This window comes from Poecilia latipinna, unplaced genomic scaffold (assembly GCF_001443285.1).
Source record: "Poecilia latipinna isolate Pla-1442-1.1 unplaced genomic scaffold, P_latipinna-1.0 Scaffold61, whole genome shotgun sequence".
NCBI classification, from domain to species: Eukaryota; Metazoa; Chordata; class Actinopteri; order Cyprinodontiformes; family Poeciliidae; genus Poecilia; species Poecilia latipinna.
The window spans coordinates 534,173-553,768 of record NW_015112677.1 but is presented as its reverse complement, the minus strand read 5'-3'; the positions used below and the strand labels follow the sequence as shown (position 1 = coordinate 553,768).

The 19,596-nt window shown below is 36.8% G+C and overlaps 2 protein-coding genes across 3 annotated transcripts in view; one reads left to right on the top strand and one right to left on the bottom strand.

Moving 5' to 3' along the window:
* The window catches only part of LOC106962810 (phospholipase B1, membrane-associated-like), a 28,507-nt gene extending 14,395 nt beyond the window's left edge, over positions 1-14,112 (top strand). The window contains exons 25-68 of the mRNA XM_015057442.1: positions 958-1,053; positions 1,165-1,236; positions 1,363-1,440; positions 1,677-1,737; positions 2,007-2,067; positions 2,148-2,182; positions 2,633-2,711; positions 2,806-2,857; positions 3,313-3,396; positions 3,999-4,064; positions 4,159-4,220; positions 4,410-4,485; positions 4,649-4,750; positions 4,888-4,962; positions 5,063-5,134; positions 5,249-5,323; positions 5,414-5,474; positions 5,791-5,849; positions 5,922-5,995; positions 6,126-6,169; positions 6,270-6,378; positions 6,507-6,555; positions 6,694-6,774; positions 6,863-6,928; positions 7,008-7,108; positions 7,190-7,271; positions 7,356-7,460; positions 9,086-9,181; positions 9,294-9,365; positions 9,501-9,578; positions 9,821-9,881; positions 10,136-10,194; positions 10,411-10,478; positions 10,560-10,603; positions 10,818-10,917; positions 11,002-11,053; positions 11,136-11,216; positions 11,292-11,357; positions 11,455-11,549; positions 12,321-12,402; positions 12,492-12,596; positions 12,682-12,777; positions 12,872-12,946; positions 13,572-14,112. Of these exons, the coding sequence (XP_014912928.1) occupies positions 958-1,053; positions 1,165-1,236; positions 1,363-1,440; positions 1,677-1,737; positions 2,007-2,067; positions 2,148-2,182; positions 2,633-2,711; positions 2,806-2,857; positions 3,313-3,396; positions 3,999-4,064; positions 4,159-4,220; positions 4,410-4,485; positions 4,649-4,750; positions 4,888-4,962; positions 5,063-5,134; positions 5,249-5,323; positions 5,414-5,474; positions 5,791-5,849; positions 5,922-5,995; positions 6,126-6,169; positions 6,270-6,378; positions 6,507-6,555; positions 6,694-6,774; positions 6,863-6,928; positions 7,008-7,108; positions 7,190-7,271; positions 7,356-7,460; positions 9,086-9,181; positions 9,294-9,365; positions 9,501-9,578; positions 9,821-9,881; positions 10,136-10,194; positions 10,411-10,478; positions 10,560-10,603; positions 10,818-10,917; positions 11,002-11,053; positions 11,136-11,216; positions 11,292-11,357; positions 11,455-11,549; positions 12,321-12,402; positions 12,492-12,596; positions 12,682-12,777; positions 12,872-12,946; positions 13,572-13,838 (3,474 nt within the window). The 3' untranslated portion in view covers positions 13,839-14,112. The remainder of the gene's footprint in view (positions 1-957; positions 1,054-1,164; positions 1,237-1,362; positions 1,441-1,676; positions 1,738-2,006; positions 2,068-2,147; positions 2,183-2,632; positions 2,712-2,805; positions 2,858-3,312; positions 3,397-3,998; positions 4,065-4,158; positions 4,221-4,409; positions 4,486-4,648; positions 4,751-4,887; positions 4,963-5,062; positions 5,135-5,248; positions 5,324-5,413; positions 5,475-5,790; positions 5,850-5,921; positions 5,996-6,125; positions 6,170-6,269; positions 6,379-6,506; positions 6,556-6,693; positions 6,775-6,862; positions 6,929-7,007; positions 7,109-7,189; positions 7,272-7,355; positions 7,461-9,085; positions 9,182-9,293; positions 9,366-9,500; positions 9,579-9,820; positions 9,882-10,135; positions 10,195-10,410; positions 10,479-10,559; positions 10,604-10,817; positions 10,918-11,001; positions 11,054-11,135; positions 11,217-11,291; positions 11,358-11,454; positions 11,550-12,320; positions 12,403-12,491; positions 12,597-12,681; positions 12,778-12,871; positions 12,947-13,571) is intronic.
* A 343-nt stretch (positions 14,113-14,455) lies between these two features.
* bpnt1 (bisphosphate nucleotidase 1) lies at positions 14,456-18,464 on the bottom strand. Of its 2 annotated transcripts, XM_015057422.1 has the most exons (10): positions 18,174-18,464; positions 17,222-17,358; positions 17,015-17,119; positions 16,819-16,926; positions 16,646-16,694; positions 16,258-16,335; positions 16,047-16,138; positions 15,768-15,965; positions 15,560-15,665; positions 14,456-15,456 (listed from the first exon to the last, which is right to left on the bottom strand). In XM_015057422.1, exons 2-10 carry the CDS (start codon positions 17,339-17,341, stop codon positions 15,305-15,307), a joined length of 1,008 nt encoding a protein of 335 aa, XP_014912908.1. In that variant the 5' UTR covers positions 17,342-17,358; positions 18,174-18,464; the 3' UTR covers positions 14,456-15,304. The 2 variants fall into 2 exon arrangements, with proteins under 2 accessions (XP_014912908.1, XP_014912916.1); XM_015057430.1 differs by lacking the exon at positions 16,258-16,335.
* Between the last annotated feature and the right edge of the window lie 1,132 nt (positions 18,465-19,596).

Genomic DNA, 19,596 nt, shown 5'->3' with positions numbered 1-19,596 from the left:
TAAATATCAATGTACATAATTAAATAAAATAATGATAGATACTGCAGTGTACGCAGAGCATCACAAGAACAAAGAACGGCTTTCAGTGAGTCTCCAGTCCTATCTTCTTAGTAAAAGTTCAGAAGACTCGAATCGTTCGTGAATGTCTCATCACTATATTGCAGACTTTTGGACACAGTGTTGTCCATATATGTGACACTTAGTCAACACCTCCGCACAATAATTCAGTACAATGCGCTGAATTATTGCTAGCTGTGTCTCTGTACAGCTAGCTTTGCTAACATCATGTCAACGGAGCTTACCTTTCTTTGAGCTTCTTTTCTAAGTGAATAAAGTTAGATGTAGTCCTCACCGTCTGTGAAAGCGAAGCGCTGCTGAATTAGCTGTTGCCATCAGATTTCTTATGATTTATGCAGCGCTATTCTATTACTGACGATTAGACAGACATCTTATGCCACTCAAAGAAAACCACTGCGCATGTCTTGGAGCGCCGCGTGCGAGTGAAGGGTGGGGGGAGTAACAGAAACACGTATTTGGTAAGTCACGTTATTGCTTGGATTTTAATCGGTGTGTTTTGCATTCAGTGAAAACAAAGATGTTAGCAAACAAGCTGGACAGTATGCTGTACGTTTAGTGAGATTTCCACAGTTGCGGTCTTGACTGGTCTTGAAATAAAATGCCGAGTCCTCAGCACCCGAGACCGAGACAAGACCGAGACCAATGCGGTCGAGTCTGAGACAGAGAACATCAAAAAATGGTCTCGAGACCAAGATCGATCTTGAGTACTACAACACTGCAAAAGGCATCAATACTTCTTATATCCTTGTCTCAGTTTTAAAAACTATTTGTAACATATGTTGAACAGAAATTCTTAAAGCATTTAGGTAGAATTGTTTAAGACATGAAAAGGAAATCAATGCATTTCAAATTTGATTTGATTTAATTAATCTTCCTTAGGATGGACGTCCAGATCGCTCTTACTTCAGCGCTGACTGCTTTCATCTCAGCCAGAAATCCCAAACACTGATGGCTCGTTCTCTTTGGAACAACATGGTGAATAAACCACATGTCATTGTACTTTTATAATGATAGTAAAAATGATGTAATGTATTTTATCATGAATATCCATAAATGTTGCTCAACTGTCCTTTTTTCCCCTTATAGCTGGAACCTGTGGGAAGCAAAACCTCCAGCCAGGACTTTAATTCTGCTTTTGACCTGAAATGTTCAACAAATGTATGAAAGTTAATATTTTATTTAAATCTTTTGAAATTAGAAAAGTACATTTTGAATTGAATAGTGTTTTTGAAATGTAGTTTATGGTCCTGACATTTTTACGAACAGTTTTCTCTCTCTCTTCAGGATTCCCCCTTTATTCGGACATCTAAGAACAGTGATTACACTTATTCTGCACCCTCCTCCAAAACTGATCCTATTACTGTAAGTTTATAATGTTATTTTTATTAAAAATTAATGAACGCATATATTCCAACTGAATGAAAAAGTTATAAATGATCAACAAATAGAGATGCAATGCAGGCCATTGTCCTCTGCAGCTCTCTGTTTCTTTACATCAAGTCTTTTGTGAATTTTTACTTCAATATTTTTGTAATCCAGTTTTCTTCTCTTAAACTGCAAATGGAAAAGCATATTAATTATGTGTGTCTTTTCCTCAGAATCGGGGAAGCGATTTTTCATGCAACATCTTGGCTCCCTCTGACAGTAAACCAACTTCAGGTGAGACTGTCATCACAAATCAGTCAGAATCCATTTGATTATTCTTTCTAATGGTGTTATGGTTTACAGAAGGATTTTCAGATGTAAATTTTCTTTTTAATCTAAGTGCAAATCAATGTGGCTGCTTTTTGAGATGAAAATGAATGTGATGGGAAAAAGTTGTATATTTCATAATATTTGATTAATGAAGTCCTTCTTTAGAGGAATGTTATCAATTTCTGCTGTAATTTTAAACATAAGCAAATATATCTTTATATTTTTTTCTCAAGCTGACACAGTCAGACCATCTGATGTAGCAGTGCTTTCCTATGTTGGACTTAATGAAGAAAGGTGAGAAAAGACCATGATTTTTAATGCAGTAAAGTCTCTATTGAAAGATCTGAAATTCCTTCTCTGGTCCTCCTCTGCAGCACTGAGCTGTCCACAGTCTTATCAAAACTCACAGGTATGGTTCCTTCTATCTTTACCGCACTGATATTGACATTAGCTGAGATAGTATCAGACATCCACACATTGCCTGTATTTTCTCAGGTTTAGGTGGTTGCCGGGGGTTTTGGGTGGGCTGTGAGCTGGTGCTGTCTCCACTACCTGACAGACAGCACCAGCTGTCATGACAAGATTCAGCCTTCCTGGAACAAAACAGCACAGAACTAATTCAGCTGCCACTGCTATAAAAGCTTTTTAAAATCTGGATTACTGTACTACTACTTCATACACTGCCTGAAACAAAACAGTGCTTTGGCATTTAATTTTCACAGACTGAAATGTTGTATATTATAACTCTGTTCTTTACCGTACATGCTGAGGTGTTGCTTAAATTCTGAATTGTTAGAGTTTTGATGTTTAACTCCTTTGTGTTTTTATTTATTCATTTTCTCCTCCTTTTCTTGAACAGAGCTGGTGACTCTGTTCAATCCTGGACTAGTGACTCCCATCTCAGAAGACAAACGCATCCCTCAGTTTCTTCAACATGGGTACAAAGTTTTTACTCGTCACATAAATAATTTGTGATTTTGAATGCTTCAAGTTATGTCTTTATTCTTATCAAAAGTTTCTTACTATTTACAGCACACTGGTGGACCAAGCAAATGAACTGTCCCTTTACTTACAGAGCAACAAGGTAAAAACTCCAGTTTATTTTTACGATTAAACTTTATTGTAAATCATCCAATTTAATTCTTGTGTTCAGTCATTTTTGCTACAATGCTTTCCTACCATGGCGAGGAATAGAAAGGTGACACCTGTCACTCTTATATATTATCCAGGTTTGTGGAGTGCATGACTGATAGTTGTGTTGTCAACAGATTCTCTCCTCTTATCTGTGAATCTGTTTTTTTTTTCACTTTACAATAATGGATTATTTTGTGATGATTTGTCACAGGAACGCTCCAAATAATATACTGATGTTTGTGGATGTATTTGGGACAAAATGTGAAGTGTGTCAATATTGTTGCGACAAACTACATAATTTGCCATTTAAATGTCATTTATTGAGTGTCGTGACTTAGACTAATACTGAGTCCTAATAAAAAAAAACCTGATAAAAATATCATATGATCTGATTTCCTCCAGCAGGGCGCTGATGAGAATCAAGACTGGAAGTTGGTGCTTCTCTTTGTTCAGCTGGATCGACTGTGTGCCTGTGAGCAGCAGGAGCAGGTAAACAATGCATTTGGATAAAAGGGAAGAAGAGAAAAAAGCAGCAAATCTGTCTCAGGCAATCTAGAGTTTAAACATGCATCAGAAATGGATGGAGAGTTTCAAATAGGGTGAATGCCTGACTGGCACCTTTACAGCTCAGTTGAATGAGATTGTATCATGTTGTGCATGTTTAATTCTGTGTTGTACATGACTGACATTTACATGGAATTAATGTTTAATAGAGAATATAAAGACTTTAAGTACACAATGCAACTGAGTCAAAAACAGACAAACTAGTAACATAATTAGATACTGAAGAGGAAATTATAAACATGACTCTATCAGTTGCTTAGAGCCTAAACTTCAAAGGCCACTAATAAAAATCACTTGTTCATTAGAGTTTAATGCGTGTTGTTTCAGAGGTTTAAAGTTACAGAGTCCAGATATTATCTCACAGTCCAACTCTCACTCCTGAACTTTCCTTGACGTGATTTAATCACAAGATGTGATGGAAAAATGTTATTCATGTGTAATTAGTTCCTGAAAAAAGAACTTCAAAGTGACTAAAGCATAACGGTCAAGAAATTATTCACAAAACAATCCTTGTGTCTTTGCTGCAGATCTCGTCTCTTCTCAAACAGCTGGTTGAGGAGGTAGATATTGCTGTGCAGTTGCTCCACTCTCAGGTATGTTGCAAATTAAATAGTGTCATTGCTCTTTGCAGTAATTTAAGAGACAGTGATTATGTGTATAATGTACTTTTACTTGTACTTGCTGCAGCTGAAAAAGATCATTGTCAGTGTGGCATTGTGGGATGGAGGACTAAACACATTCCAGACAAAGTAAGCAGCACCAAAAGAAAGAATCAGAAAGGGATAATACTGGGCTCAAAGAGAAAAGTGGAAAAAGAAAATTGTCTGCTATGAGTATTTAGCCTACTATTTTGAAATAACTGAATTTTGAGCATGTTTTTGGCTGTTCTTAGTAGCTTGATAGGTTTTGTTGAGTAAATAAAGGTGTTTTGCTTACAGGATGTGCCCATGCACACACACATACACCGACGGAGAACTCAAGCTTCAGAGAGCCGTGCTGACTCACACCCTGCAGGTAGGTTTCTCATTCCCACCAAATAAAGCTTCTTCCTTTTTAATAAGATCTACTTAGTTGTAGAGTGAGCTGTTGCATAACGTCATGTTTGCTAAAGACTTGTAAGATAAAAGGAGTCTGAACAGTTTCAAACTGCTCTTTTCTAACTGTTTTTATTTTCCAGGAGTTGCTGGATGAGCTGATGGTACAGAAACATTGGTACAGAGACAGAGATGACTTCACTGTCACTCTTCAGGCGACCCCTCTCATCAGAGGCCTGTCATCTGTGAGTTTAAGCTGCTGATGTGATCGTTTTACATTTACACTTTCTCCGACAAGCAGCATCTAACATACCTGTATATTTAGAGAAAGGAGAAAGGTGATCATATCTTTTGAATATGTATAAATCTTTCTTGCTAGCAGACTGGAAAGCCTATTGGAGAGTTTGAAGCCTCAAAGCGAACTGATGAACTGATGCTACAGTTGTGGAAAAACCTGGTGAGATCTGAAGTTGTGAAAGTGACACTGACCAACACTTTTAGTCTGTCACTCTGAGAGGATGTCACATCTATGTGTGTGGTTTATTTTTTTTTCACAGCTTCAGCCCATTGTCGACCAACATATTCCAGACCATAAGAAAAACATCCCTACATTGCAATGCCCCACTGAGGTGAGTATAAATACAAAAGGTCTTCACAAACAGTCATATAAAGATTTACAAGTGACATGAGATGTTAATTCTTACTCATTTACTCACTTACTCAAACTGTTCCTCCTTCACAAGGACCGACCGTTCCTGAGGACAGAATTTAACACTCCTTCAAGTCACCACAGAAACGCAGACCATTTCATTCAGACTGTAAGAATAATTCACAACCAAACCAAATGGTTTGCCAAGCATTAGGGGTCTTATCTCATTGTGGTTATTTTATATGTGCTTGATCATCAGCATACAGGCACAGAGTTGCCCTGTGAAGACCGCAGTCCTTCATCCTCCATTCCTACTTCAGGTAATTTTATGTGTTAACATATAATTTGTTTCAAATAAAATATTTTCATAGTTTTTTGTCTTATTTGGCTCTTGGTAATCTTTACTTTTGAGCCATCACACATTAGTATCCTGTAAACCAAACCTTGTTTTTTTTTTATTTCTAATAATTTAAACTAAAACTTACCTACTAAAGGAAACTATGGTTGTCAAAAAGTGGTCTATTTGTTCATTAGTGTGAGCAGACAGTAAACAGTATGGTCTCTCTAAAGGCTCTATCAGTGGGATCTAGAACAACACAATCTGACATCGCCTGACATTTTCTTTGTATTTTCCAGTCCATGAACTCCGGCCTGCAGATATCAAAGTTGTGGCGGCTGTGGGGGATTCTTTAACAGTGAGTCATTTTGTTTGTTAGACATTTTGGGTCATACATTTTACTGAAGGACTTTCCTATTCTTTCTGCCAGGCAGGGAACGGCATCGGATCCAGCCCTAATAACGTCCTGGATGTCTTACGTCAGTACCGAGGTTTATCCTGGTGGTATGTCAAGACTCTCTAATTTTATTATTTCAGCATCTTGTTTTCATCTCTTAACTATTATTTTTCATACTCTTTGATTAAATAAAGTTAAGGGCACTTTCTGAAAGTAATTTCCTATGTTTGTTTTCAGCATTGGTGGAGATGGAAACCTCACAACTGTTACCACTTTACCCAGTACGTATTTCTGATGGCTTCATTAGTAATCACTCATTTTTGAGAAATATCAATTTTGCATCAAATGTTCCTTTTTTAAAAGAGTATTTGGTTTTTACAGACATTTTAAAACATTTTAACCACAATGTGACGGGATACTCGCTTGGTGTCGGTGATCAGAATAATCCACAAGCTTTCCTTAATCAGGCAGTGCCTGGTGCAAAGAGCAGGTAAGTTCTCCAGGTGTTAATTTTAGCAACAAGTTACCATTTTTTATTAAAAGTTACTTAATCGTTAGTGGGATAACATCACATCGTTTAGCGATAAACATGATTGCATTTTGCATTTCTGTTCAAAGGGATATACCATCACAAGTGCGTACCCTGGTAACAAAGATGAAAAATGACGTAAGTCTACATTTATCTTTTGTAATTCTACACAGCAACTCGAGCTTGAAAAATACTTTGAGTTTTGACATTATTTAATGTAGTGGTATAAAAATAGCTAAGTTAATTCTTTTTCTCTCTTCATGTTCTTTTCTCCAGAATATCAACTTTGAATCAGACTGGAAGCTGATTACTATCTTTATTGGTGGAAACGACCTTTGTGCATACTGCGAAAATAGCGTGAGTCTCAAATTTGGAAGCAAGAAGACAAAACTATGAAGTTATCTCTGATGGTGTGTAAAGAAACACATTTTCTCTTCATTTACAGCTCCTTTACTCAGTGGAAAACTACGTAGGGTTTCTCAAGGAAAGCTTGGACTATCTCCAAAAAGAGGTGCCACTCATTTGACAAGGTGTTTCCACATCACAATGGTTGCATGTCTATTAGAACTAACAAAGCTGATCTCTCTCAGGTTCCCCGAGCTCTGGTGAACCTAGTGGAGCCTCTTTACATAACTCCACTCAGAGAAATGCACATGGACGCATCGCTGAATTGTCCAACATGGCTTCTAAAGTGAGTTTCTCCTTATACTCTCCTTTTGAGACATCTAGTTATTAGCTAACCATTAACACAGTGTTACTTCTTCTTTGACAGCATATTGTGCCCTTGTGTGGTAATGCCAGAGCCTAACTCTGAAGCTCTTCAAATATTGGAAACCGTAAACAGAGGATATCAGGTAGAATAAGATGTACAAAAATGATCAGATTAAATAAGATGATCATTGTCACTGATGGTTATTATTGTTTCTTTTAACTTCCAGCGTTCTCTGCATGAACTTATTGAGTCTGGCCGGTATGATACCCAGTCAGACTTCACTGTGGTCATTCAGCCTTTCCTCAGAGACATCGCTTTGCCCAGACTGCCAGTTAGTAATGAAATTCTGTCTTTTATTTGTAAACAATGTTCTATACTTGATCACTCAGTAGATTATGAAATTATTTAATTTTGATAGTGTGGTGTGCTCCTTCTGCTTGATTTTGCTTTAAAGTTACTAAAGTAAGGGTGATTCCAGACCAACCCAGGATTGGAGTCTTGAATCAGACTCTAATCCGTTTGTCTAGGAATTCCGAGTTTTTGGGAAGGTCTGAATGCAAATTTGAATTCCAAAACGGACATAAAAACCGAACTCTGATCCGCCTGAAAACCTAGGTCTCGGAACGGTTGAAGTGAACTCTGAAACGTTAGAAAACCTGTCTGAATGCAAGCTGACTAGAGACCGTTTCAAAAGCATTAAGTCAGCAACAGTGCAGGACATTCTGGTCGTATATTACTCTCTGCTCTACGGGTTAACGAAGATTTCGTGACGGTTGTCACATCAACGGGTCTGCGTGCCGACACAGAAAGCGAGGAAAAGCAGAATATAACTGGTTTAAAGTCGTTTCACCTCTTTATCAGCTTAAATCCCCTTTGCTGTGGCGCTCTGCAGCTGCTGTAATTTTTAAACCTTTAATAAATGACAAAAACTGAACTAATTGCCTCATTTGTTTGAACATAATCATCAAATAGGATGGAGGAATTTGCTTAGTCCTCTCTTGCATCTTGATGGAAACCAAACTGATAAAGATCAAGGGAGAATACTTACAAACATCAGCAATTTTCCCAGCTTTAATTTAATCGATGTTTATAGAAATCGGGTAAGAAATAATGGCGCTGCGATCATTTTTGTGATTCATCCCGCATTGGAACAGCCTGGTTTAGTGGACAGACTCACCGCGTCGTAACGGCGCCTGTAGGAGCGTCACGTCGCTAGCGTTAGCGGCTAACAGACATGTCCAAACCAGTAATGTATATCAATCAAGAAATCCTACAACCGCTAAAATCTGACACTGCTCCGTTTTTGATTACTTTTTCTGACCAGTTGCGCTGGTCTTCTTCAGAGGTTTTGTGTCGATTCTTTCAGTAGTTCTTGGTGCAGCGCCCCCACAGGCGACGGGGGGAACAGGTTTTTTAGTTAGTTAGTCGTTTGACACAGTGCAGTGTGAATGCGAACTATAGTTCTGAAAATGTAACAAATGTTGCAATTTTAGTCCCCAATCGAACCGAATCTACCGGACTACCTAGTCTGAATACACCCTTAATATTTTCAAATTCAGTGTACTGCTGGAAAATTAAATACCTACCTAAATTTGAATATATTTCACAAGTTATGCCTCCACTGGAAAAAAAATATGTAAAAAAGCATATGTTTCCCATTAAATTAATGAACCCATAATAAAGGTGATTATATTTTCCCAAAATTTATTGTGAGATCATATTACTGCAACAAAATATGGATTTTCTTATTTTTTTATTTTTTATTTTTTGTCTTTCTACATGTTTACTGAAGGCATCAATAATTCTGGAAAACTTTATATCCTTGACTCAGTTTTAAAAACAATCTGAAACATAAACTGAACAGAAATTCTTAAATCATTTAGGTAGAACTGTTTAAGACATGAAAAGGGAGTCAATGCATATTAAATTTGATTTGATTTAATTAATCTTCCTTAGGATGGCCGTCCAGATCGCTCTTACTTCAGCCCTGACTGCTTTCATCTCAGCCAGAAAGCCCAAACAGTGATGGCTCGTTCTCTTTGGAACAACATGGTGAATAAACCACACATTTTTGTACTTTTGTAATGAAAATAAAAAAATCATACAATGTACTTTATCATGAATATCCATAAATGTTGCTCAACTGTCCTTTTTTCCATTACAGCTGGAACCTCTGGGAAGCAAAACCTCCAGCCAGGACTTTGATTCTCCTTTTGAACTGAAATGTTCAACAAATGTATGAAAGTTAATATTTTTTCATATAAATCTCTTGAAATTAGAAAAGTACATTTTGAATTGAATAGTGTTTGTGAAATATAGTTTATGGTCTTGACATTTTTACAAACAGTTTTCTCTCTCTCTCTCTCTTCAGGATTCCCCCTTTATTCGGACATATAAGAACAGTGATTATATGTATTCTGCACCCTCCCCCAAACCCGATCCTATTACTGTAAGTTTATAATGTTTATGTTGTTTTTATCAAAAATGAATGAAACTGTTCATTCCAACTGAATGAAAAAGTTGTAAATGATCAACAAATAGAGATGCAACATAGGCCTTTGTCCTCTGCAGCTCTCTATTTCTTTATATCAAGTCTTTAATGAATTTTTACTTCAATAGTTTTGTAATCCAGTTTTCTTCTCTTAAACGGCAAATGCAAAAACATATTAATTGTGTGTGTCTTTTCCTCAGAATTGGGGAAGTGATTTTTCATGTAATAACTTGGCTCCCTCTGAAAGTCAACCGACTTCAGGTGAGACTGTCATCACATATCAGTCCATATCAGTAACCCCAACCCTAACCCTACCCTAACCTTAACCATACCCTACCCTCAGGATCCATTTGATTATTCTTTCTAATGCTGTAATGGTTTACAGAAGGATTTTTCAGATGTAAATTTTCTTTTTAATCTAAGTGCAAATCACTGTGACTGCTTTTTGTTATTGAATTGAAGCCTGAATTTCTCTCTCTTGTCTGTTAACTGATTTAATCTGTTTTGGTCCTTAGTACACATGCTGAGACCATCAGATATTCAGGTGGTGGCAGCACTGGGAGACTCTTTGACAGTAAGTACCGGAAAACACAGATATCTGCAATTCTACACTTAAAAATAGAAAACAGAACGTTAACTTATGCCAAATTTAATTATCGCCAACATTTATGATTTTTAAAAAAAATAATTCCAGCACTTTTGAACTTTGTACTCTGTTTTTGATCAGCATTATAGATTTTGTGAACTGGTGTTTAATCTTACTTCACTTTCTGCGTTCCTCACTCAACAGGCAGGAACTGGTGCAAAATCAAATAGCATTCTTGATCTTAATACAGAATACAAAGGAGTATCATGGAGGTAATATATTCATTTTAATTAACTTTTCACATTTACATTTTAGCCAAATCATATAATATTTTATTGCATTATGTCCTGCAGCATTGGAGGGGATCAAACTTTGGAGACTGTCACAACACTACCAAGTGAGTTTGTTGAAAACTGCTGTTTTCAGTTTGCATTTTGTAGGACATTTATAATACAAAACTGAAGATTTTAGTCCATTGTAGTCTTATTAAAGAGTAGCACAGTCATATTCTTGACTATCCAGTGCAGAGAAAAACTATTGTTTTGAAAAAAAGAACAATAGCTTCAGATTTTCCTGCACCTGCTTCACTTTCTCTCACTGCGTTTTGCCAGATATCTTGAAGAAGTTCAATCCGGATCTAAAGGGTTTCTCCAAAGGACAAGGACAGCTGCAAAAGGGCTTCAACATGGCTGTTGCTGGAGCAAAGTCCTTGTATGCATTTTTTCTCTTGCTCCTCCAGCCAAGTAAATCTGTTTAATTTTGCTAATAACTTCTGCCGTCTCTTTTCTGTCTCAGAGAGCTTCCTGCACAAGTCCAAGCTCTCATTAAGGCCATGAAAGAAAACACGGTGAGACTTTCCTCTGACCTTTAAAACTCTCTGCATCCCTGATCTGCTCTCCATCCTCAAAATTAGCATGTTTTCAACACAGGAGGTGAATTTCGAAAGTGACTGGAAACTTGTGACAATTTTCATCGGAACAACAGATCTTTGTAATTACTGCTACGATCAAGTAAGTTTTCCACATGGTGAATAAATAACACTTTATCACGGTGTTTTAACACGTTGTTCACTCAATTCTTTGCAGAATAATTTGTCACCAAAGAGTTTTAGCAACAATCTCATGCTAACCTTGGACATGCTTTACGAAGAGGTGAGGGTTAAAAACTAAAATACATATGTTGTGAAGTGCCCACCTACAATGAAGTAAATTATAATTGTCTTCCCATTTCCTGCTGTGGGGGCTCTAGGTACCGAGGGTGTTGGTGAATCTGGTGGATCTTATGCAGGTGGATGTGTTTAAAACTGTTAAAAAGGACACACTGGGCTGTTCACTACAGCAGAGGTTGGTTCTCACCTTTAAATGCATAAAACCTGTGGCTTTAATGGCTGTAGTTAAATATTATTAAATGACAGCGGATGAAAGACATTTAATTTTGCTTATAGATCACCATGAACTGCAAAATATTACTGCTTATTATTTTATCAGTTTGAATTTTCCAAATTGTTTTACATCTTTTCACAACATTTTGTTTGCATTGCCAGGAGTCTAAATTGATATTGACTTTATTCATCCCTGACAGTTCTTGTGTGATAGTTTATTTTCTTGGTTTTTATTTTCATGGAGCAGGTCTTTTCTTATTCATTCCTTTAAATTCTTCGCTGTTGTAAACTGTCTAAGCACATGTTTTGCGTTTTAAGTCTTATTTATCGGTCAAAGACTTTTATGGAGAGCTTGAAGTGTCTTGAAACCTCTCTGTCAGAAACTCTCAATTTGGGTCGAGGGAGTTCAAAATTTTTTGGAAATAGTGTTTGGACTTACTAAGTGTGATGAAGAATTTTCTTAAGGTCTTAAGGAATGCTTTCTGTTTGTTCCACAAACCCACACTTTAACAGATCACAGTTCTTTGAATGAAACAGACTATTTGACATTCGTCAATCAGCTGCTCTGACACTGATTGAAAGCTTCCCATCTCTTTATAAAAAGGTCCATGAAGTGTTATTTAAAGATATATTGTTTTGTAAAGTATTGTTTGATCTTCAGTAGCTGTTGACCAGCTGTAGAATGAATTATCTTTTGTGCCAAAAGAAACATAGGATGTTTTTTTTTTTACAGGGTCAGCTGTCACTGCGTTATCAATCCAGCAAACAACGCTCCAGAGATTGAGGAACTGAAACGAATCAATCGAAATTACCAGGTAATAGATAAAAGCTGTGTTTTCTAAAAAAAAAAATATTTGTATTATTTTCCAACATGACGATGACCAAAAGAACTTTGGTTTTCCAGACTGAGATCGAGTATCTAATTTCTGGAGATCGTTATGATGGAAAAGAAGACTTTGCTGTTGTGTTGCAACCCTTTTTCCACTATTCCTTCATCCCTCAAACTGGAGTAAGTCTCTGAACTAATACAACGTAAGAAGTAAAATTAACTGGTCAAAAACCAAATAATGTTGGACATAACTGATTTTCACCAGCTGGGCGAGGTAGACACCAGTTTCTTCTCTGCCGATTGTTTCCACCTGAGTGAACGGGCTCATGCAGAGATGGCCATCGCACTGTGGAACAACATGGTGAGCTTTCTGCACTTGTGAACCAAACATGGGTATAGTGAATTCACTTCACTTTTTTTTTAAGAGCAATATATGTAATTTTTTCCTGTTCCAGCTGGAGCCGGTTGGCAGGAAGCAAGCCTACAACAACTTTACACACGACCGTGCCAAGATTCACTGCCCCTCTGAGGTATTTATAGATCTCCCACAGATTTGTGCAGGATTCCCACTGTTTGTAAAAGTTTATTATTTAAGAAACATACAGAAAAAGATCTCCTGAATACTGTTGATTTTAATAGATTTTATATTTGTGTTCAGCACTTTGTCCTTTATGTAGTTTTAAAGCACTGATTGGATATTAAAGAAGCACAAAGGTTCAAGGCTACATTTTCTTGCACATAAATCCTTTCTAGACATAGCCATGAATTAACTCCATTGTTTCTGATAAGTACAGTCAAATATCCAGGAAAAATTATGCCAAAAGCTTGCTAATGGCTACAGAAACTGTGTGGTTGAAGGTAACTTTCTAAGAGATTGTCATCCAAATCTGAGTGGGGTTATATGTAGATCTTTATGTTTGGAGTAAAAGCCTGGACTTGATCGTGGTGATGCAGAGCATACAAACATTTCTGACTGAAACTTCATCCTATAGGATAATTCTGTATTAGTATTTTACTCTAATGTACTTTGATTTTTTTTTTCCCCCTCAATGTAACAGTTGCACGATTCTCATAGCTTCTTCTTCGATCTGTCTCAGATGTGTCTTATCTAATAATTTTTTTATCATTGTATAATAATTTCACCTTTCCCTGCAGGCGTCTCCTTTTATCTTCACTAAAGCTAACAGCCAAGCGGCACCCCCCAAGACTACTGTTGATCCAGGCAGCATCACCACCAGCACCATCAGTGCCACCATACTGCCAAAGTGTTCCACTCCCATCCCTGTGTGGGTGCCAGTGGTTGTGGGATTTGTGAGTTTACTGGCAGGCATCATTATCTGCTGGCTCATCATGTCCGCCGTTCAACGCAAAAAAAGCAAGAAGAGTGCAAAAGCTGCTCATAATAAAGAAACTGGGTTTTAAAGTTATATTGTTTATGGATATGAAAAAATAACAACCCTCATAATGGTTTCCTAATTTGGCAATAAGATTACGGGGCTCGCTGGGTGGCTTTCGCCAGCAGCGGTTAAGCTACTGTCTGTTCCATCTGGTTGCTCCGCTTGTCTTAAGGTTGGTAACTAAGCATTAAGTCATTCTTTTTGCGCACTGATGTAATTAACTTGCATAAATGTATACGTTTTGTATTTTACCACTGTCACATTTATTTATTAATGAAATAAAAATCTTTAATTTTGACTGACCTACAAAACTGTGTTGGGTTTTATTTTTCTTTAACCTGCAAAGTTTGAGTTGGTTCTTCGTTAAAAAGCGGTATCAACATCTTTAGATAATATTAACTTTGTATTTTAATATTTGTGTTGACCAAGACACAAACTAATGGGCAAAGCTGATCTACAAATGAATATCTAAAAATCATAACCTGCTGTAGTATAATCTAGAACAGTATAAATTTACATAAATTTATAAAATTATTTTTTCATTTATATAAAAAAAACAGATTAAAAAATCTTTTCTGTTATTAAGCTTTATATTTTTGTGCTGACTGAAAACACAAGAAAGCACACCAACAGTCATGTTGAAATCTGTTTTTTATTTGGCATTTATGACAAATAAGAGGAAAACAAATATTTGTGTAAATTTGTTTACTGTTAAATACATCAGAAAAAATGACTAACTATATTTACCTGATTAAAATACAAAATATATTCCTAAATGTAATCAAGTATTTGTCTATTTTAATCAGGTGTTATAAAAGGCTCACAAACTGATAAATTCTCAAAAAAAAAAAAAAACGGATTCATATTTACAAAAAAGGCAACAATCAAATATTTGCAAGTTTTAAGGAGTTAATTTTGGCACCTTTTATGACTTTACTGTTTATTAAAATGTTAGATTAAAATAATTAAGTCTGTTAACATTTTAAACTTGAATCTTTTTCCTCTACATGTTGCTCTGGTTACTATAATTTATTTGGAAAGCAGCAGTTGGTGAATGTTTTCTGCAACCAAATGCAGCAAAAAACATATTACAAAAATATATTTTCTCAGGCAATAATAATGCCATCAGAAAAAAAAAAGTTTTAGTCACAGGAGTGAAGTCAGTATGTTTTGTCCAGCTAAGATTCCCTCACCAAAATATAAAAGATAAATTGCCAAATTACTGCAAACATATGATGGAGGTTCTTGCTATAACTGTTCCACAACCAGCTGTTGGAACCAGCTACTTTTTCACTTAAGGCCAGGTTGGTTAGATGGCTAGCTTTTCCTGCTGAATTGTTAATAACAATTAATATATGATTTAAATAATGACACTTGTCAAAAAGAATGAGATTACTGCAACAATAACAAGTAATAAACAGTGTCATAGCAATTTAATACACAAATAAAGACCAAGACCATCTCTGCCCCAGAGGCACATCATGACCGAACTCAATCTGACTTCAGCGCTTGCAGCACAGACTGTGGCACTCTGCTGACGTAGTAATCATGGTTGCGTAGTGTAGCGAGAACCCCAGCAGAGTTCATGTGCTTTATCTCTGCATTATAATGGTAAGGATTCCCAAACATGTCAGTCAGTTTTCCTGCATGAGGAAAAACAAAAAAAAAGTTGATATCATTTCACCTTAAGAGTCAATCTGGTGAAAGATAAACCTTTTTTCATTCCTTAAACTTTAAGAGTTTTACCTCCGACGGCATGCAGGATTGCCTCAGGACCACATGTATCCCATTTCTTGCAGCCTGGACTGGCAAACACATAAGCAGATGCTTTCCCTTCAATAAGCTGGATTATCTGCAAAGTGTGGAGTCAATGAACAGGAGTGCTTAAAATACAGCCCACATCTAAAAGTTTTATTAGTGTAGTAAAAGCACTGTGGCTCCAAATCCACCTCACCTTGTTTCCAGCACCCCCGACTCTTATAACGTCATGAGGCTCCATGGCGTTCACGCAGTCCGTTACCGTCTTGTTGCTGTGGGAACGGGTGGTGGTGACAATTCGCTTATCGGCTGGAACTTCCTGCAGCTGGAACCCGAAGGCACCCAATCCGAGAACTCCCCATATTGTTCTCCCCAAAACAGCTCCTGATCCAAGCTGGAGAGAAAACCGTCAAAATAACCTACTGATGGCATCTTTTCAAGCAAAGCTGCGGACAATTTGCAGTTTGGTTTGAACCTGGTAATTGTAGAATGGCTGGTTGATGACGCCTGCAATTGCTCTGCCTCCATATGCAATGCCAATAAGAACTGTCACGTTGTCCAGTAGCCCTAAGTCCAGAAACAGGAGGAATGTTATTTGAAGAAAATAAGCTATTCTATCACCCTTTCTATCACTGGCAAATAATTCTGAAGTGGCCATTAAAAGTGCTCTGTCTACACTGCCGTACGGATAGCTGTGCTGTGAGTCTTGTCCAACTCTTTGTGTGGTTTCTGGTCAACAGCTTGTAGATGGAGACAACTTGAGGCTGAAGGCAGCAAAGAGAGGACAAGAAAGAGGACGATAGGAGAAAAGCCCAGGGACGCACAAAAGGAGGAACACAAACACTGTAAAAGTGACGGTGAAGCAGGGAAAGGAAACCAAAAACCAGCCAACAAACTGGTGCACAAAGACTAATCTGCAACAAAAGCAAACATGAAATCCATGCTGAAAGGTTAAGCTTAGGTGCAAGCTGTGGTACTATGTATTTGCTATATATCATTGCAAGCTGTATCATATTATTAAGAAAACTGAAAGCTCAAGTTGAGAGCACAGATTTTTTTGAACACATGCCTTACCTTCAGTGTATTCTTTGGTGCCATCAAGGGGATCAACCCAAACAACTAGCTGAGATTAACACAAACATATTCCAATTAAGCATGTTCACACTTATGGATAAGGCTTTCAAATGTATGCACAATAACAATAATAGTCATAAAAAGGATTTCATTATTTATTTGTTTGTAGCTACCTCTTCTTCTTTTAGTGCTTCATACTCTTTTGGACAGCTCTTCTGAAGGATTTCCTCTGCCTGGCCATTCTCAATCATATCCTCCTGGACCTCCTCACATGGGAGATCCTGTAATCGGGTAATTAACAGACATTCTGAGCTGCTGATTTAGTCTGACCAGTGCATGTTTTCTAAATGAAGCTGTACATCCAGTTACCTCCTCTCCAATGATGGTGACCTTGGGGAAACGTCTGGACAGCGAAGCACAGATGCTTTTCTGTGCAAGTCGGTCTGCGAGAGTCTGCAGATCGTTGGCTCCTGTCTGTGCAAAAGGTGCAAATATATATTCGTCATAAATGCTTAAAATTAATTCATTTCTGCTAAAGAAAATATGTTTTTTTTTCCTACTGATCTGATGCTGCACCTTTTCAACAATGCCAAGCTCTCTACTGTGAAGCACGTTCCTTACTATGGCCCCGGCCTTTTCAGCGACTGAGTAGGCGGACGCCACCAGCCGCATAACCACAGCAGGATTGCCAGACATTTTTAATTAGTCGATCGCTAGAAAACAGTAAGGAAACAGAGATGAGACATATTCTGAATAGTTTTGCTTGGTATTTGAATATTTTATCATGAAAAACAGAAATTTTAGTACACCTTCAGACAGCTATATAGCAGAAGTAATGGCAAAAATTTATTAAAAAAATACTTAAGTAAGCAGTGCCATTGAAGAGGAAAAGAAACCTTAGCATCTAACAAACAGCCATTTCTTATATACCAAAAGTCTGTAAATTGGGCAAGCATGGGGTATTCAAACACCTCATAACTGCTTGTGATTATTTTCTCTGTTGAACATTGATCCTGCTCTAATAAACATTTATCTATACAACTGTTTGTTGTCTGAAGGCAATATCTCTAACCACACAGATATGGTCATTACCTAACAAATAGGCCCACATGACGGATTGCATTTATGCAAACAATACAACCAAATGAACCAAATACTAGTTGCATGCTAGTGCTTGTATCAGCACTACAAACCAGTTTTCATTCGTTAACTTTAGATGTATAGATTAGACAGTTAGGCCCCGTTTACACGACAACAATTTCTGGTGAAAATGGAAGAGTTTTGTTGTGTTTGTACGGTACATTTACATGAAACAACCGAATGTTTCCTCTGAAAACGGCACAGTTTGAGAACGGGTTCTTAATCTGGGATTCTAGATCTGTTAGTTCAGCTAACTGGTTAACCATGTAAACTCCATAGCTATCAGTGAAAGTTACTAGCTTCCATTCGAGAAATACTAAATTGGAAATATTTAGAATAAACGAAACTATTATTATAGATTGTGTTTCGTAACGGGGTCATTACTTACTGGTGAAGAAAATAGAAGTAGTTGGCGCACCTCAGTTTTATGAATGCATCAGATCTTTGACTGGAAACGGACAGTTAACTGTACTTTGAGTCCCCCAGCAATGCAACGGCTTAATGTGAACTACGGTAGACCAGGGGGAGGCCTTTAACAAGCTTTTAAAAAGTTAATTGTTGTAACTAAGTATATTGCAAATCTTTCAGTAACACATTTTCAAGTGAAAGGTAAACATGTACTTGTAGAGCTGCATTTGGACCAACGCGGAAGTAGATTGGAGTGAACTATCTTCTTCTCCCTCTTATTGCGGTCTTTAATGACACCTGGCAAACAGCATTACGGTACTTTACCGCCACCAACTGGTAAGGAGTGCGGATCAGAACGAGCATCAGTTTTTTAACGCTGTACATCTGAGAACATAGGTTTTATCTTTTTGTTCCACAAATTAGGAAACAGTAATATGCTTCTAACACACCGTGTGGTGAATTGCACAGGTTTATCTTTTGCAGCTGCAAAATCTAAAATCAGGGTTAAAATCTATTTTCAAACTCTAAACATCTCAAATCTGGACTTGAATACAGATTATTTAAAGCAAAGCATTTAATTGAATTTGAATCACCACAGGGATCATTTTAAAATCCTCACCTCACAACAAGGTGCAGATTCTAAAAACTGTGAAATTCACCTTTTTTAATTTTTTTAATAGAAAATATATATGGGTTCTCAGTTAGCAACCAAAAAATAGGTCAAATATTGAAGTCAGGAAAATAACCAAAAAATTATGCCATTAAATTACATATTCTTCATACATTTGAAAACAATGTGTGTCATGAAATTATTGCAACATTGTTATTTCTTCTTGACAGATAAGTACATACCTTATTCCTTAAAAAAATCTACCAAATACAGTAAAAAAATAAACCGTGCTTAAAAAAATAAGTCAAAAGAATGTGATCTTTATTCACTTTCTGTACAACTGTGTATAGAAATTCCTTTTTGTTCATCTTCCAGATTAGGCAATGAGCAGTAAAGTCTGGAAACTGAAACATTTCTTCATACCTTTTTATATTTTTTGAGATAGTAAAGCATCACTGTCAGGGTCTAGCATTTAGCATTTGTATAAGACTTATTTAAGGTCGGTTATGTTGAAAAGAATCATTTATTGATGGATGGGGCACATAATTTCCCAGGGTGCATAATTCAATACTTCAATAATCCATCGTCTTCTTTTACAAAAAATAGTACATATCCATATTTGAAAATAAAAGAACAAAAACAATGTATTGTCCTCCAAATTTGACATGTTTAAATTTGAAATGTCTGAACATTGAGACCAAAGTGGAACCAAAGTCAAACTCCTTGTTTGCGAGCACAAACTTGGCAAATAAAGCTGATTGAAAATTAAAACAAACAGAACTAAAAACAAACT

Coding starts and splice junctions, on each gene's coding strand:
- bpnt1 (XM_015057422.1), bottom strand. CDS start 17,341: ATGTCTGGCAATCCTGCTGTGGTTATGCGGCTGGTGGCGTCCGCCTAC. Junction 16,695..16,818: donor AAGCACTAAAAGAAGAAGAG/GTAGCTACAAAC, acceptor TGTTAATCTCAG/CTAGTTGTTTGGGTTGATCC. Junction 16,336..16,645: donor CACCAAAGAATACACTGAAG/GTAAGGCATGTG, acceptor TGCTGCCTTCAG/CCTCAAGTTGTCTCCATCTA.